Raw genomic sequence first — 16,946 nt, 5'->3', positions numbered from 1 at the left:
TTTGCTCTAGTCTAGTACCTCGACTATTAGATACCCGTTACTCAGCTAAAGGGACCAAAGGGAAATGGAAATATGCAAGCAGCAAAGCGAGATTGAAATGCGCCACCTACCCGCGATCTCAATTTATGGTTATGTGGGCGGTGGACTGATTTAATCGATATGGGCGTTTGAGTGGGCGGGGCAAACTTTTTTTTGGGTCAACCGATAGGTATTGAGACTAATACATTTCAGTCAACATTTTTTATCTAGCATGAAAATTGTGGGCGCCACAGGCTTGGGCGCTTTGTGGGCTTTAGAATGGGCGTGGGCGCTGCGTACAAGGCTACGGAATGGATATCTGAAATCCCAATCCTCTATCTTTTAAAGTCTCCGAGATATCCGCGTTCATACTTACGATTTTTTAAAGTTTGTGGGCGGTTAGTGGGCGTGAAAGTGGGCGTGTCCAACTTTTTTTGGTCAATCGATAGCTATTGATGAGAATAATACATTTCAGTTAAAATTTTTATTCTAGCATCAAAACTGTAGGAGCCACAGTTTTGGGCGGCTTGTGGGCGTTAGAGTGGGCGTGGCACCTTGCTGAAACAAACTTGCGCTGCGCAAGAAGCTCAGAAATCTGCATGCCAAATCCCAATAGCCTAGCAATTATAGTTTCCGAAATCTCAGCGTTCATACGGACGGACGGACATGGCTAAATCGACTCGGCTAGTGATCCTGATCAAGAATATATATACTTTATGGGGTCGGAAACGCTTCCCTTTTAATCTACGAGTACGGACCTTGCAGGTCGTTCCTGTGGGAGTGCGAGAGGGAGTGAGATATGCTTAAAGCTACTCTTCTTTTTTCACTAACACACCGAACCTAAAGCGCCACCTATATTCTTTTTCTATTAGTGAAAACAGCTTACTTGCTGCATGTGGTATGCATTCTCGATTGAATTGCAAAATATTGATTATTATTTGGTTATAACTTTTTAGTTACTGGTCAATCGGACCAAACTCTCATTTAAAATTTTACAAAATATTGACAAATTTTGGCGATAGACGGGTTTTAGTGTTATAGTCGTTTGTGGGCGTTAGAATGGGCGTGGAACCCTGCTGAAATAAGCTTGCGATGCGCAGGAAGGCCAAGGATCTGCTTGCCAAGTCCCAACACTCTTTCTCTTATAGTTTCCGAGATCTCAGCGCTCATACGGACAGACGGACATAGCTAGATCGACTTGGCTAGTGATCCCAATCATTAATATATATTTTTTATGGGATCGAAAATGCTTCCTTCTTCCTGTTACATACTTTCCGACGAATCTAGTATACCATCTCTCTCTGCGAGTAACGGGTATAATTATTTGAACGTGGCTTGGTCTCTTCTGAGAAAATCAATTGGTATCACACATAAGACACCATCTTAAGCAAGCGCGGTTTTTCGATATCCACTTCTAAAAACCGCGTGTTCTTAGATGGCAAAAAATGCATTACTTTTGGCAAAACTAATGCTACTGGAAAAATATTTCACTACAAATGAAAAATATGCTTATGATTATTTTCCATTTAAAAATATAATGGTAATAAAAAATTGTATGACTAAATAGAAAATTAATTCAACGTAGCTAAGCTTAAGCTTGCGTAATGTTATCACACATAAGACACCTTGGATACATATGGTCATCTTAAGAATTTGTGATTTTAAAAGCCAATAGTGTGTTGTAATAAATGTAACATAAAACATAAGTAAGTAATAGGTCAAAATTATTTGTGTTATTCACATAATAAGATACGATACATCCACAAACTCTATGTAGAGTGCCATGACTTTCCATTCGTTCGAACTTGGGGGTACCATGTCTAGAAAGTTTCATTTCTGTGCTGGTTTTCCAACAGTTCATATCAATTTTTCCTTACTCGTTTTACACCAGCAAAGAAACCAAAATTTTACGCAGTGATAATTTTTACAAAAACCGACATATTTTAGTGTGAGTTTTTCCAAGGTGAGTCTAATATTTGTATACCCGTTACTCGTAGAGTAAAAGAGTATACTAGATTCGTAAAAAAGTTTGTAACGGGTAAGGAAGCGTTTTCGACTCTATAAAGTATATATATTATTGATCAGGATCACTAGACATGTCCGTAATTCCGTATGTCTGTTCATCCGTATAAACGCTGTGACCTCTGGAACTACAAAAGCTATAAAGTTGGGATTAGGCATGCAGATTCTAGAGATTATTACGCACCGCAATTTTTTCAGCAATGCATAGCTTTCGTCAATACCAATCACTTGAAAAAAAAACTTTGCGACGCCCACTTTAAAGCCCACTAGCTTTACAAAATCATAATTATGAACGCGGATATATCGGAAACTATAACAGATAGAGAATTGGGGCTTCAGATTTAGATTCCGAATAGTTCATTTTTTCATATACTAGCTTTGTAAATACATAAAATGTTCTAGTTCTTTTACAATAAAATTAAATTATTTTACGTATTCTACAGGATTTTCCTGTCGTTTATCAGATCTGGGTTCTGCTTCTCCATTAGTGCAAACATGCTGCACAAGGACTCCCTGGTCCAGGGAGTCCTTGTGCAGCATTTTTGCACTAATGGAGAAGCAGAACCCACTCCCGCTGGCAATCCGGTTCATACGATCGACCCGGGCATGCAGCAGAGATTTGTAGCGGCGACTGAAGCAACGAAATTTTTCCTTTTAGTTCGGCCAAGAAAAATATTTTTTGTTTAGGTTTTTTTTGAGCTTAGCTTAGTTTCAAACCACAAATATTAGTAAGCCCGGTTTAGTATTTTTTTTGAGATGACAACTGACCGATAGTAATCAGCTGTACTAGGGTAGCGCTATTATGCTTGGTTTCAAACCACAGATGTTAGTAAGCCCAGCTTACTTAGTATTTTTTTTGGGAACACCAACTGTCCACGGCTGGCATGATCAGCTGCACCAGGGGAGCTCTGGAAAGCTTAATTACCAACATGGCGTGGTTACCGGCTGCGATGCATTTCCGCTGGCAGCCTAGACCAACATTACCCGGTTCCGTTCTATTTCTTTTCAATCGAGCAGTCGCGGAGTGCACATGCACTAAAAAATGTAAGTCCCCAGTCCCAAACAAGTTCGAAACTTTAACTCGGGTACGCGTGCATCTCGCAAGTATTGCAATTCGATAGTGAAAAATTTAAATAAAGACACCCGCCAAAGCTTAGATCGAGTAAGTTTCCCGGCGAATTGGTTTTCTTTCTGTGTCTAACCCCCGCCCGTGTCTCAGGCAGCTGAAGAGGAAAAACTTAGAGTCGTCCCGGCTACGAAAGTGTTCCGGCCAGCAGGCCAGCAGCAAGTTATAGTATTTTTGTGGTTGGATTGGCGAGATTTCTACCGGCAACGGCCCGGGAAAAAATCCCAAAACCCCCAAGACGTTTTCGGGGCACAATCGTAAGGTAGATATTCTCGAGAACAGTGTATTTTTTTGGTATTTGCTGTAACCGTTCCCCAATCGTCAGGTTGTGCCCAGTTAGCAGTATGTAAGGTCGTCGAGACGAGGAGCATGTAAACCAGGTATCACCAACGGAAACCCACGTGCACGTACCGAGGAGCACCCCCTAGCTACAAGCGTACATAACCTGGTACCACCGAAATCCGGCGCCTGCACCGTGGAGCACCCCCATAAACGTCATGTGTACCTAACCCTGCACCAACGAACAAGCATGCGCAGCTAACCCTTTTGCACATGCGCGCATTTACGAGCCGCTACTTATGCACATGGACGTGTAAGCTTTCGGCGCACACTTACGCAGCTACACCGCGGCAGCAGCATGGACATGTGGACTACTACTTAACGCAACTGTTGACGGGACATGGATGCTTTAAATACTATCTGAATAGGTTTAAGCATGAACGTTATCCGCACTGCCCACTCTGCGAGTCGGATAATGAAGACGCAGAACACGTGTTTTTTGTCTGTCCGAGATTCGAAAATGAACGAAGAGATCTGAGCATAAGGGTTGGGAGGACGCCAGCCGCTTGTAACCTGGTGGACATTATGCTTGAATCAGAAGTAAATTGGTCTGCGGTTTGCAACATGGCCACAATAGTACTCAAAAAACTGCGCATCGCAGAAAGACTGCGAAATTCCAATAGGATAGAATCCTAGAGAGCCCTAAGGGCATTCCCCCCCGGCGAAGTAATACCTAACGGCAGTACCGCCGGGGAAGCGGGGAGGGGGTGGAGTTTTTACTGGGTTAGAGTCCCAGACTTCGGCAAGCTAGTTCAGCTCCGAGTTGGATTTCGATGCTTTAAACCACCACTAACACAAAAAAAAAAAAAAAAAAAAAAAAAAAACCGCGGCAGCAGCCTTACCCCAATGCACATAGGCGAAAATTTTAACGGGGTTTAACCCTCTGCTATTTCTTTGTATTATCTCTGGCGATCAACCCAATCTTTTGCCCCAATTGCGAGCATATTTAACCTGCAACCACAGTGAACCCCATGGGGGAAAATATCTAGGGAAATTTTGAAATATAATGGAGCGGATCTTAATTAGTTTATTGTAGATACTACCTAAACTTAAATAACAATTTTGTGCCTCTAAAGAATCGGGACATAATGGCAAGAAAGTTTCTTTTTAAATTGTTTTCAAAATATATTCTTAGTTCACTTTAACCCTATGGTGCAAAACGCCATAATCTTTTTCCAGCACACCTGCGTCGGGAGATCGATCTTTCGCCGATGGAAAAGTTTCCGTGAGTTTGAAAACTAAATGTTTATTTTCTATATCCACATTTATCTTTTGAAAAGTAAACCAAACTTTTATTTGAACGTCCAAAAATAATAATAAACGAATCCCGAATCTAACGAAGCATTAAATTAACGAAAATATTATCCAACAAATATTAAGTACTTAAAGAGAATTAACTTGAATTTTAATTTTAAATTTTATCAAAAAAATATTTTATTAATCCTAATTATATTAAATCAAACAAATTAAATTAATATCTCACCCTGAAACGAATTGAAATTCTAAACTTTGAAACAACCGCCTTTATCTTACAAAAACCGTATATATATGCTCTCTTAATTAAGATTATATACCATTGTTTAAACATTATTACTATTTTTATACCTATTACTTTATCATGAATTACTATTACTGAATTACTGTTAATTATGTTTTCTTTCCTTGAATTTATTATAAAAATGGAAGCTTAAATTCCAAAATTTACTGAACTCCGCTGATGTTTCCTCGGGCGTAGGGTACAAAAGGGGTCACCAGAGTCATGCTCTTGCGGCAGGTGATCATAGGTAGGGTGGGCAACATGCGAGCACAGTAACATCCGTGTCTTCGCTGCGTTAAGATTTCTCTCTTTCTTTTCTCTTCTTTTCTTGAGTCTTTTAATTCTTTCCGAATTTATTTATATTTCTTCCGGTTTAGTTAACTTACTTATAATTTTGTCGCAAGCACGCTCAATTCTTGGTCTGTTAATAATAATGTGTAGATGGTGTCAGGGTCAGTATAAAGCAAGAACAACACCCCCAAAGCCGACGAGTTAGTGCCGGACCCTAAAGCGTGCCCCGCAAGTACAGATCCTTCGATTCAAAACACTTCATTCGAACGTTACACGCTACAGTTATAGTTCATTATTATTAATAAGAAAAAGTGGCGCTCAACGTGTAGGGGCCTTACTGAGTAATTTTTATTCATTAAGACTCAGTGGTAGATAAATTCAATTTCTTAAAAACTTTCTTTCTTATTTTTTTTTCTAAAAATTCTCTTTTTATTTTTTTATTTCTTGGAAAACATGCTTTGTGAATATAAGTATTCAAAGCTGTCCGGAATTATAAGCTAACTAAAGAATTTTCCTAAAATTAGCAGAGATGATGATGTGTCTATTAGTCTGAGGAAAACAGAAAATCCAAAAATCAACTTAGGTCTTCTGTCCCAGCTTAAAATACCAAGTCGTTGAACTAACTATGCTCTGTAAATTAAAGATAGACATTATTTTAACTGTTCGGAAAATACTGGCATCACTTGAAAGCAGTTCCGTATCCTCAAATAGTTAGTGGCAATCTTTTATTTATCATTTTCCTGAAGTATTATATTCCCTTTTCATAGGCTGGAATACATGCGAATATGTTTTGAACAGATCGCTGTCCGCTGTCCGAAATAAGAAAGTAACTACTTCCCTCCTTTTGCATTATTAGAAAAGGTTTTTTTTTATAAAGCCTAAACAATCTTTTATTTCTGTAATTTAAATAATTTCCGAGAAACTTAAAATAAATAAAACACCCTCGACTCGTAGGACATCTAGCAAGGAGTTCAGTTAATATCTTTTGCCGTATATATATTTTTTTGGGGCTTAAAATTTTGTTTATAGAAACAACTAATATCGTTTCCGTATATACATTTTTCTTTTTTTGTTTAACAATTTTTGTTTATAGAAACATAAACCCTCTTACTTGGTTAAAACTTTGGTTGTAGTTGGTTAACGTTGGCGCAAGAATTTTTTTTTTTTTTGAAAATTGTCCTGAGAATATTTTTGTTGGTGTGCATTATGGGTGTGGACCGATCGCCGAATAAGGGGACAGAAGGTGGCCCAGCTACAATTTGTCCGATATGTAAATCCGATATTACCGTCGCCGAAATTTTCATAGCCTCGTGTCAACATGAATTTCACAGGAAGTGCATAGAAGCGCATTTTAAGAAAAGCGCACAATGTCCAGTATGCAAATCAGCTTGTAGGCCTGCAGTCGGTAAGCCACTTGATAGTTCAGGGCTACAAACTCGCAGTCGATCAAAAAGTAAGCAGCCTTTAGAGAGTAGTGATAAATCAGCAACGGATGAGGGACCCTCCACATCAGGAGTTAATACAAATTCCAGTAATAATGCGGCGGGCTTCATAACCGCTAACGCTATGACTTTACTTGCCATGGAGCGGAGACTACTCACTACCCTTTCGGAAAAAGTGACAGAATTGATTCAAAGTTCATTGACAGACAGTATAACAAGTGCTTTGGCGTCGCAAATTAGTAGCAATGGTAATATTCAACAACCTGCTGCTCGAGGCATAGAAAGTATGGATAGTCAGTCCGATTTAACGAATGAACCACTGGAAAATTCCCGGCTTCTTACGGTCTCTCCAGGTTATCAAAGATGCACCACGTCTGATTTGCTGAACCGACCGGATAAAGTTGTGCATATACTTAATGGATGGAAAATTAAATATTCTGGAGTAGGGGTGTCTGTCGACAATTTTATATACAGAGTAGAGACACTCACAAAGGAAACGTTAGAAGGAAATTTCACTGTACTTTGTAAAAATGCAAGCGTGCTTTTTGAAGGGAAAGCCAACGAGTTTTATTGGCGATATCACAAAGCACACGGCGAAGTTGTCTGGGATGCATTTTGTGCAGCCTTACGTCAACAGTTTAGACCAAGTAGGGATGATGGGGATATAGAGGAACTGATAAGGAACACTAAGCAAAAGCCGAATGAAACTTTCGATTGCTTTTATGAGACTATATCAGGACTAGTTGATCAGCTAGAAGTTCCATGGACGCCGCATAAATTAGTACGGGTCCTCAAGAACAACCTACATCCCGAAATTAGACATGAACTTTTAAATATCGAGATTAGATCAGTTTCGGAACTAAGAGAGATTTGTCGTCGACGTGAAGACTTTGGCCGATATTAAACGATATTCAGGATACGCTCGAGGGTCTCTATTCAAGCGGGAAGTCTCCGAGCTCAATAAAGAACAAGAAAACATGGAAACAGAAATAGAATCCGAAAATGAGGTAGATATCGAGGCTTTTTCTCTGTTATGTTGGAACTGTCGCAAGGAAGGGCACCGATATCAGGACTGTGTATCTGAGAGACGAATCTTTTGTTACGGCTGTGGAACAGCCAACACATACAAACCGAATTGTAGTAAGTGTTCAAAAAACTACAAAACCGGCATGTCGAAGTCGCCATTCAGACAGAAGGCTTCGATCACCGTTCGAAGTCAAGCAACAATGACCGACAAATAGATGACGCAGCCACAGTTGTGTCACTCACCCTCCCTGACGAACAAAAATTATCTGCTAGTCCTTTGCTACACAGCAAAATCCCAGAAATAAAAACCGTGGCTATCACGACCATTGACCACACACCTGAGTTGGAACAGCTTAAATCTCGTAGTTCGAAGCGAATAAAGGAATTTTGGAAGAATGTTAGGAAATGTAAACTCGGTGTAGCGTACCTCAGCTCTCTTATTGAAAGGCCTAAGGATCCTCGCCCATTCTTGCCAATTCGTCTTCTCAATCGTACCGTTTATGGATTATTAGATTCTGGCGCAGCGATTAGTTGTGTTGGAGGACAGTTAGCTTGTGAAGTATTAGACAAGTACGATTACAAAACGATAACAGCTAATGCAGCTACTGCAGATGGAAGATCTCAACCGATAGTAGGACGATTAAAATTGGATGTTGAATATAATAACGTCAAAAATCCATTGACGATTTACATAATACCCTCACTGAAGCAAGATTTGTATTTGGGAATAGATTTCTGGAGGTTGTTCGATCTGCTTCCAAAATGTTTAAATATTTCCGAGCTAGAATCTGTAACGGAAAGTAACGGAAAGGTCGAAACCGATCAACATGATTTGTCCGAGGCTGAGAGAGCCAAACTAATAAACGTAATCAGTTGTTTTCCCTCGTTTACTCAAGAAGGTCTCGGCAAGACCAATTTAATTGAGCATTCGATCGATGTGGGTATGGCTAAACCAATAAAACAACGTCATTTCCCTGTTTCTCCCGCAGTAGAAAAGGCTATGTACGCCGAGATCGATAGAATGATACAATTGGGGGTGATAGAGGAGTCAGAAAGTGCTTGGTCTTCTCCAATCGTAATGGTAACAAAACCTGGAAAAGTTAGAATTTGTCTGGATTGTCGTAAGGTAAACAGTTTCACCGAAAAGGATGCATACCCACTTACCCAAATTAGTGGCATTTTAAGCCGTTTGCCAAAGGCAGAGTACATATCTAGTCTCGATCTTAAGGATGCTTATTGGCAGGTGCCTTTAGATGTTGCATCTCGAGACAAGACGGCCTTCACAGTACCTGGTAGACCCCTCTATCAATTTAAAGTCATGCCGTTCGGGCTGTGCAATGCCACGAGCACAATGTCGCGGTTGATGGACAAGGTCGTCCCGGCTCATCTCAGGAACGAGGTGTTCATTTACTTAGACGACTTATTGGTAATTTCTGCAAGATTTGAAAGGCATCTAGATGTACTTAGAGAGGTAGCTCTTCACATGAGGCGTGCCGGTTTGACAATCAACATTGGCAAAAGTCACTTCTGCATGCTGCGTGTGCGCTATTTAGGCCATATAATAGGTGACGGTGGAATACGCACCGATCCTGAAAAGGTGACTGCCATCACGAATTTTCCGCTACCTAGGACTTTGCGCAGCTTGAGAAGTTTTATGGGTTTGTGTGGGTGGTACCGCAAGTTTGTTCCAAATTTTGCATCACTATCCGCTCCTCTGACTGATTTGATGACCACGAAAAGGAGGTTTAGTTTGACTGATGAGGCAATTAAAGCTTTTGAACAGTTAAAACGGTGTCTCAGTGAGGCTCCGGTTTTATGTAGCCCCGATTTTTCTAAACCCTTTGCGATACATTGCGATGCAAGTAAAACCGGTGTAGGTGCAGTTTTAGTACAAGTCTCTGAGGAAGGAGAAGGAAGGAGAAATTGAACAAGGCTCAGCGTAACTATACGGTCACTGAACAAGAATGCCTAGCAGCGATTGTAGCTCTTAAAAATTTTAGGGCCTATGTGGAAGGACATAAATTTAAAATCATAACCGACCACGCATCTTTGAAGTGGTTAATGTCTAATCATGACCTAAATTCTCGCTTAGCTCGATGGGCATTAGCGTTGCAAAGGTATAGTTTCGATATTGAGCATCGTAAGGGATCCCTTAACATAGTTCCCGATTCACTGTCTCGCGTTAACGAGGATACAGTAGCCGCCTTAGACTTGCGTGAAGGGTTGCTCGTTGATCTTAGTTCGGAACATTTTAAGTCCGCTGGGTATGTTGATCTTGTAGAGAAAGTAGCGGCAAACCAAGCTAGTTTTGCCGATCTTAAGACCGACAGCGGTTACGTTTATCGCAAAACCGAACACTTGACAGGAGAGCAAGTTCACGATGAGTATGCGTGGAAACTGTGGATACCCAGAGAATTAGTGCCCGAAATCGTTTCGCGAGCGCACGATAGCCCTTTGTCGTCACACTGTGGCATGCACAAAACGATTGAGAGAGTTAGGCGATACTATTTCTGGCCTGGCCTTGTGTCGGATATAAAGACTTATATAAATGCCTGTGAAGTGTGTAAAACCACAAAAGCTCCGAATTTCGTACTACGTCCTCCCTTAGGAAAAGCCCCTGAAAGTCAGCGATTTTTCCAACGTCTTTTTATTGACTTCCTTGGACCTTATCCTAGGTCAAGAAGTGGGAACATTGGTATTTTTATCGTTTTAGATCATTTTTCCAAGTATGTGTTTCTAAAAGCAGTTCGCAAGATTGATACTAGTGTCGTTATAAAATACCTTGAAGGGGAGTTGTTTATGGCGTATGGAGCTCCAGAAGCGGTGTTGTCCGACAACGGCTCGCAATTTCGCTCTCATGCTTTTCAGAAGCTTATGCAACAGTACGGGGTTACGCACACACTGACTGCAGTGCATTCACCCCAGGCTAACGCGTCTGAGCGCGTAAATCGTTCTGTAATCTCTGCAATTAGGGATTATTTGCGTCCTGATCAGAAGGACTGGGACGAGTATCTCGGTAGGATATGTTGTGCTTTGAGATCATCGGTTCATGCTAGTATAGGTACCTCTCCATACTACATGGTTTTCGGCCAGCACATGATTACCTCCGGTTCAACTTATTCGTTGTTAAGGAAATTAAATTTATTAGATGATCGATCCTTAAAATTTAATCGGGAAGATTCTTTTGACATCGTTCGTGATAAAGCGTGTCGGCGAATGCAGGAAAAGCACGATGAGAATGAAAAGCGGTATAATCTTCGATCTCGAATCGTGTCCTTTGCCGAAGGGCAAGAAGTATTTCGCCGAAATTTTAAACAAAGCTGTTTTCAGACAGGCTATAATGCCAAGTTCGGTCCTTCTTTTGTGAAAGCGAGGGTTCGGAAGAAGCTGGGAAATGCTTATTACGAACTAGAAGACTTACAAGGACGTTTATTAGGCGAAAGATATCCGCCAGTAACGTGCCTTCAGTCGTTATCAGTCTAGGGCATCATACCCTAGCCTGATTTTTCGGGGGGGCTTTGTAGCGGCGACTGAAGCAACGAAATTTTTCCTTTTAGTTCGGCCAAGAAAAATATTTTTTGTTTAGGTTTTTTTTGAGCTTAGCTTAGTTTCAAACCACAAATATTAGTAAGCCCGGTTTAGTATTTTTTTTGAGATGACAACTGACCGATAGTAATCAGCTGTACTAGGGTAGCGCTATTATGCTTGGTTTCAAACCACAGATGTTAGTAAGCCCAGCTTACTTAGTATTTTTTTTGGGAACACCAACTGTCCACGGCTGGCATGATCAGCTGCACCAGGGGAGCTCTGGAAAGCTTAATTACCAACATGTTGTGATTACCGGCTGCGATGCATTTCCGCTGGCAGCCTAGACCAACATTACCCGGTTCCGTTCTATTTCTTTTCAATCGAGCAGTCGTAGAGTGCACATGCACTAAAAAATTTAAGTCCCCAGTCCCAAACAAGTTCGAAACTTTAACTCGGGTACGCGTGCATCTCGCAAGTATTGCAATTCGATAGTGAAAAATTTAAATAAAGACACCCGCCAAAGCTTAGATCGAGTAAGTTTCCCGGCGAATTGGTTTTCTTTCTGCGTCTAACCCCCGCCCGTGTCTCAGGCAGCTGAAGAGGAAAAACTTAGAGTCGTCCCGGCTACGAAAGTGTTCCGGCCAGCAGGCCAGCAGCAAGTTATAGTATTTTTGTGGTTGGATTGGCGAGATTTCTACCGGCAACGGCCCGGGAAAAAATCCCAAAACCCCCAAGACGTTTTCGGGGCACAATCGTAAGGTAGATATTCTCGAGAACAGTGTATTTTTTTGGTATTTGCTGTAACCGTTCCCCAATCGTCAGGTTGTGCCCAGTTAGCAGTATGTAAGGTCGTCGAGACGAGGAGCATGTAAACCAGGTATCACCAACGGAAACCCACGTGCACGTACCGAGGAGCACCCCCTAGCTACAAGCGTACATAACCTGGTACCACCGAAATCCGGCGCCTGCACCGTGGAGCACCCCCATAAACGTCATGTGTACCTAACCCTGCACCAACGAACAAGCATGCGCAGCTAACCCTTTTGCACATGCGCGCATTTACGAGCCGCTACTTATGCACATGGACGTGTAAGCTTTCGGCGCACACTTACGCAGCTACACCGCGGCAGCAGCCTTACCCCAATGCACATAGGCGAAAATTTTAACGGGGTTTAACCCTCTGCTATTTCTTTGTATTATCTCTGGCGATCAACCCAATCTTTTGCCCCAATTGCGAGCATATTTAACCTGCAACCACAGTGAACCCCATGGGGGAAAATATCTAGGGAAATTTTGAAATATAATGGAGCGGATCTTAATTAGTTTATTGTAGATACTACCTAAACTTAAATAACAATTTTGTGCCTCTAAAGAATCGGGACATAATGGCAAGAAAGTTTCTTTTTAAATTGTTTTCAAAATATATTCTTAGTTCACTTTAACCCTATGGTGCAAAACGCCATAATCTTTTTCCAGCACACCTGCGTCGGGAGATCGATCTTTCGCCGATGGAAAAGTTGCCGTGAGTTTGAAAACTAAATGTTTATTTTCTATATCCACATTTATCTTTTGAAAAGTAAACCAAACTTTTATTTGAACGTCCAAAAATAATAATAAACGAATCCCGAATCTAACGAAGCATTAAATTAACGAAAATATTATCCAACAAATATTAAGTACTTAAAGAGAATTAACTTGAATTTTAATTTTAAATTTTATCAAAAAAATATTTTATTAATCCTAATTATATTAAACCAAACAAATTAAATTAATATCTCACCCTGAAACGAATTGAAATTCTAAACTTTGAAACAACCGCCTTTATCTTACAAAAACCGTATATATATGCTCTCTTAATTAAGATTATATACCATTGTTTAAACATTATTACTATTTTTATACCTATTACTTTATCATGAATTACTATTACTGAATTACTGTTAATTATGTTTTCTTTCCTTGAATTTATTATAAAAATGGAAGCTTAAATTCCAAAATTTACTGAACTCCGCTGATGTTTCCTCGGGCGTAGGGTACAAAAGGGGTCACCAGAGTCATGCTCTTGCGGCAGGTGATCATAGGTAGGGTGGGCAACATGCGAGCACAATAACATCCGTGTCTTCGCTGCATTAAGATTTCTCTCTTTCTTTTCTCTTCTTTTCTTGAGTCTTTTAATTCTTTCCGAATTTATTTATATTTCTTCCGGTTTAGTTAACTAACTTATAATTTTGTCGCAAGCACGCTCAATTCTTGGTCTGTTAATAATAATGTGTAGATGGTGTCAGGGTCAGTATAAAGCAAGAACAACACCCCCAAAGCCGACGAGTTAGTGCCGGACCCTAAAGCGTGCCCCGCAAGTACAGATCCTTCGATTCAAAACACTTCATTCGAACGTTACACGCTACAGATTCAATCTCGGATCGCAGGGTGGCAATGTGGCCGATGGAACAAGCACCACCGCCAGGCAGGAAGCTTCGGACTCGTCGCCCACGGAGTCCTCCGCCACCGAGAACTCTAGTCCCCGCTCGCAGATCGGGAATGCTGATTCGGGTCGCCAGGGAAGCGAGGAGAGCAGCTACGCACAAGTAATGCAACAAATAATGCCGCAAGTAATGCAACAACTAATGCCACAAGGAATCCCTCAAGGAATGCCTCAGGGAATGCCCCAGGGAATGCCCCAGGGAATGCATCAAGGAATGCCCCAGGGTATCCCCCAACCCAATATGCAACAGGGAACACCAATGAACATCCCGCCGCCCAACCGCATGAGTCCTTGCCACAATCCCAACGCGATACCTAACTTCCATCCGAATGGCCAAAACCCTGAGATCAACAGGATGCCGCCAATGGACGGCGCAGCTGGACGAGTCAATGCCGCCAATGGCGAGATGAACCAACAAATGAGGGCTGCTCCCGCCCCCGTACCCGTTCCAGTTCCTGCTCCCGTCACCGCCCCCAGCCCCGATCCTCGACAGAATTTTGCAGCCAATATGGTTAACAAGCCACGGCCGACCACTTCAAGTAACCCCGGGTCGAGGGTGTCATCGCCAGCCGCTCCGAGACCCAATCATCCACCCGGAACCCCAGCTCCGGAAGAGACTCCCAACCAGCCGAAGATCACCCAGCCATCCTACGCATCCCTGCTGCAGTAAAAGCATCTTACGTGATTTCTATACAACTACCTCCATCGTCTTCCGGCCACCATTTAAATTATATGTAACCTACGTTCCGTTTTTTTTCTGGTCAAATAAATTAAACACACCATGCACACAAAAACCATTTGCTCTAGTCTAGTACCTCGACTATTAGATACCCGTTACTCAGCTAAAGGGACCAAAGGGAAATGGAAATATGCAAGCAGCAAAGCGAGATTGAAATGCGCCACCTACCCGCGATCTCAATTTATGGTTATGTGGGCGGTGGACTGATTTAATCGATATGGGCATTTGAGTGGGCGGGGCAAACTTTTTTTTGGGTCAACCGATAGGTATTGAGACTAATACATTTCAGTCAACATTTTTTATCTAGCATGAAAATTGTGGGCGCCACAGGCTTGGGCGCTTTGTGGGCTTTAGAATGGGCGTGGGCGCTGCGTACAAGGCTACGGAATGGATATCTGAAATCCCAATCCTCTATCTTTTACAGTCTCCGAGATATCCGCGTTCATACTTACGATTTTTTAAAGTTTGTGGGCGGTTAGTGGGCGTGAAAGTGGGCGTGTCCAACTTTTTTTGGTCAATCGATAGCTATTGATGAGAATAATACATTTCAGTTAAAATTTTTATTCTAGCATCAAAACTGTAGGAGCCACAGTTTTGGGCGGCTTGTGGGCGTTAGAGTGGGCGTGGCACCTTGCTGAAACAAACTTGCGCTGCGCAAGAAGCTCAGAAATCTGCATGCCAAATCCCAATAGCCTAGCAATTATAGTTTCCGAAATCTCAGCGTTCATACGGACGGACGGACATGGCTAAATCGACTCGGCTAGTGATCCTGATCAAGAATATATATACTTTATGGGGTCGGAAACGCTTCCCTTTTAATCTACGAGTACGGACCTTGCAGGTCGTTCCCGTGGGAGTGCGAGAGGGAGTGAGATATGCTTAAAGCTACTCTTCTTTTTTCACTAACACGCCGAACCTAAAGCGCCACCTATATTCTTTTTCTATTAGTGAAAACAGCTTACTTGCTGCATGTGGTATGCATTCTCGATTGAATTGCAAAATATTGATTATTATTTGGTTATAACTTTTTAGTTACTGGTCAATCGGACCAAACTCTCATTTAAAATTTTACAAAATATTGACAAATTTTGGCGATAGACGGGTTTTAGTGTTATAGTCGTTTGTGGGCGTTAGAATGGGCGTGGAACCCTGCTGAAATAAGCTTGCGATGCGCAGGAAGGCCAAGGATCTGCTTGCCAAGTCCCAACACTCTTTCTCTTATAGTTTCCGAGATCTCAGCGCTCATACGGACAGACGGACATAGCTAGATCGACTTGGCTAGTGATCCCAATCATTAATATATATTTTTTATGGGATCGAAAATGCTTCCTTCTTCCTGTTACATACTTTCCGACGAATCTAGTATACCATCTCTCTCTGCGAGTAACGGGTATAATTATTTGAACGTGGCTTGGTCTCTTCTGAGAAAATCAATTGGTATCACACATAAGACACCATCTTAAGCAAGCGCGGTTTTTCGATATCCACTTCTAAAAACCGCGTGTTCTTAGATGGCAAAAAATGCATTACTTTTGGCAAAACTAATGCTACTGGAAAAATATTTCACTACAAATGAAAACAAGGAAGAACGCTATAGTCGAGTACCTCGACTATCAGATACCCGTTACTCAGCTAAATGGAGATATGCAAGCAGCAAAGCGAGATTAAAATGCGCCACCTACCGGCGGTATACAGATTTAAGCGTTATGGGCGTTAGAGTGGGCGTGGCAAATTTTTTTTTGGATCAATCGATTGATGGAAAATTGTGGGCGTCACAGGTTTTCGCGGTTTGTGGGCGTTAAAGTGGGCGTGGCAAACTTTTTTTTAGGTCAATCGATAGGTATTGATGAGAACATTACATTTCAGTTAAAGTTTTTATTCTAGCATCAAAACTGTAGGAGCCACAGTTTTGGGCGGTTTGTGGGCGTTAGAGTGGGCGTGGCAGTCTACTGAAACAAACTTGCGCTGCGTAAGAAGCTCAGGAATCTGCACGCCAAATCTCAATAGCCTAGCTCTCATAGTTTCCGAGATCTCAGCGTTCATCCGGACAGACGGACAGACGGACAGACGGACATGGCTAGATCGACTCGGCTAGTGATCCTGATCAAGAATATATATACTTTATGGGGTCGGAAACGCTTCCTTCTGCCTGTTACATACTTTCCGACGAATCTAGTATACCCTTTTACTCTACGAGTAACGGGTATAAATATGCTTATGATTATTTTCCATTTAAAAATATAATGGTAATAAAAAATGGTATGACTAAATAGAAAATTAATTCAACGTAGCTAAGCTTAAGCTTGCGTAATGTTATCACACATAAGGCACCTTGGATACATATGGTCATCTTAAGAATTTGTGATTTTAAAAGCCAATAGTGTGTTGTAATAAAT

At 41.5% G+C, this 16,946-nt stretch overlaps 1 protein-coding gene across 1 annotated transcript; it reads left to right on the top strand.

The window, feature by feature from the left end:
- Positions 1-9,152: 9,152 nt before the first annotated feature.
- Positions 9,153-14,481, top strand: LOC118878258 (tyrosine-protein phosphatase non-receptor type 23-like). The gene is made up of 2 exons (XM_070997380.1): positions 9,153-9,227; positions 13,756-14,481. Exons 1-2 carry the CDS (start codon positions 9,153-9,155, stop codon positions 14,479-14,481), a joined length of 801 nt encoding a protein of 266 aa, XP_070853481.1.
- Positions 14,482-16,946: the final 2,465 nt, after the last annotated feature.

This window comes from Drosophila suzukii, chromosome X (assembly GCF_043229965.1).
Source record: "Drosophila suzukii chromosome X, CBGP_Dsuzu_IsoJpt1.0, whole genome shotgun sequence".
NCBI lineage: Eukaryota > Metazoa > Arthropoda > Insecta > Diptera > Drosophilidae > Drosophila > Drosophila suzukii.
The sequence above is the reverse complement of the archived record's forward strand: the minus strand, read 5'-3'. Positions and strand labels throughout refer to the sequence as shown.

Excerpts from the sequence above, each read along its gene's own strand:
- LOC118878258 (XM_070997380.1), top strand. The coding sequence starts at position 9,153 with ATGTCGCGGTTGATGGACAAGGTCGTCCCGGCTCATCTCAGGAACGAG. Across the intron at positions 9,228-13,755 it reads TTTACTTAGACGACTTATTG|GGTGGCAATGTGGCCGATGG; the intron begins GTAATTTCTGCA and ends CTCGGATCGCAG.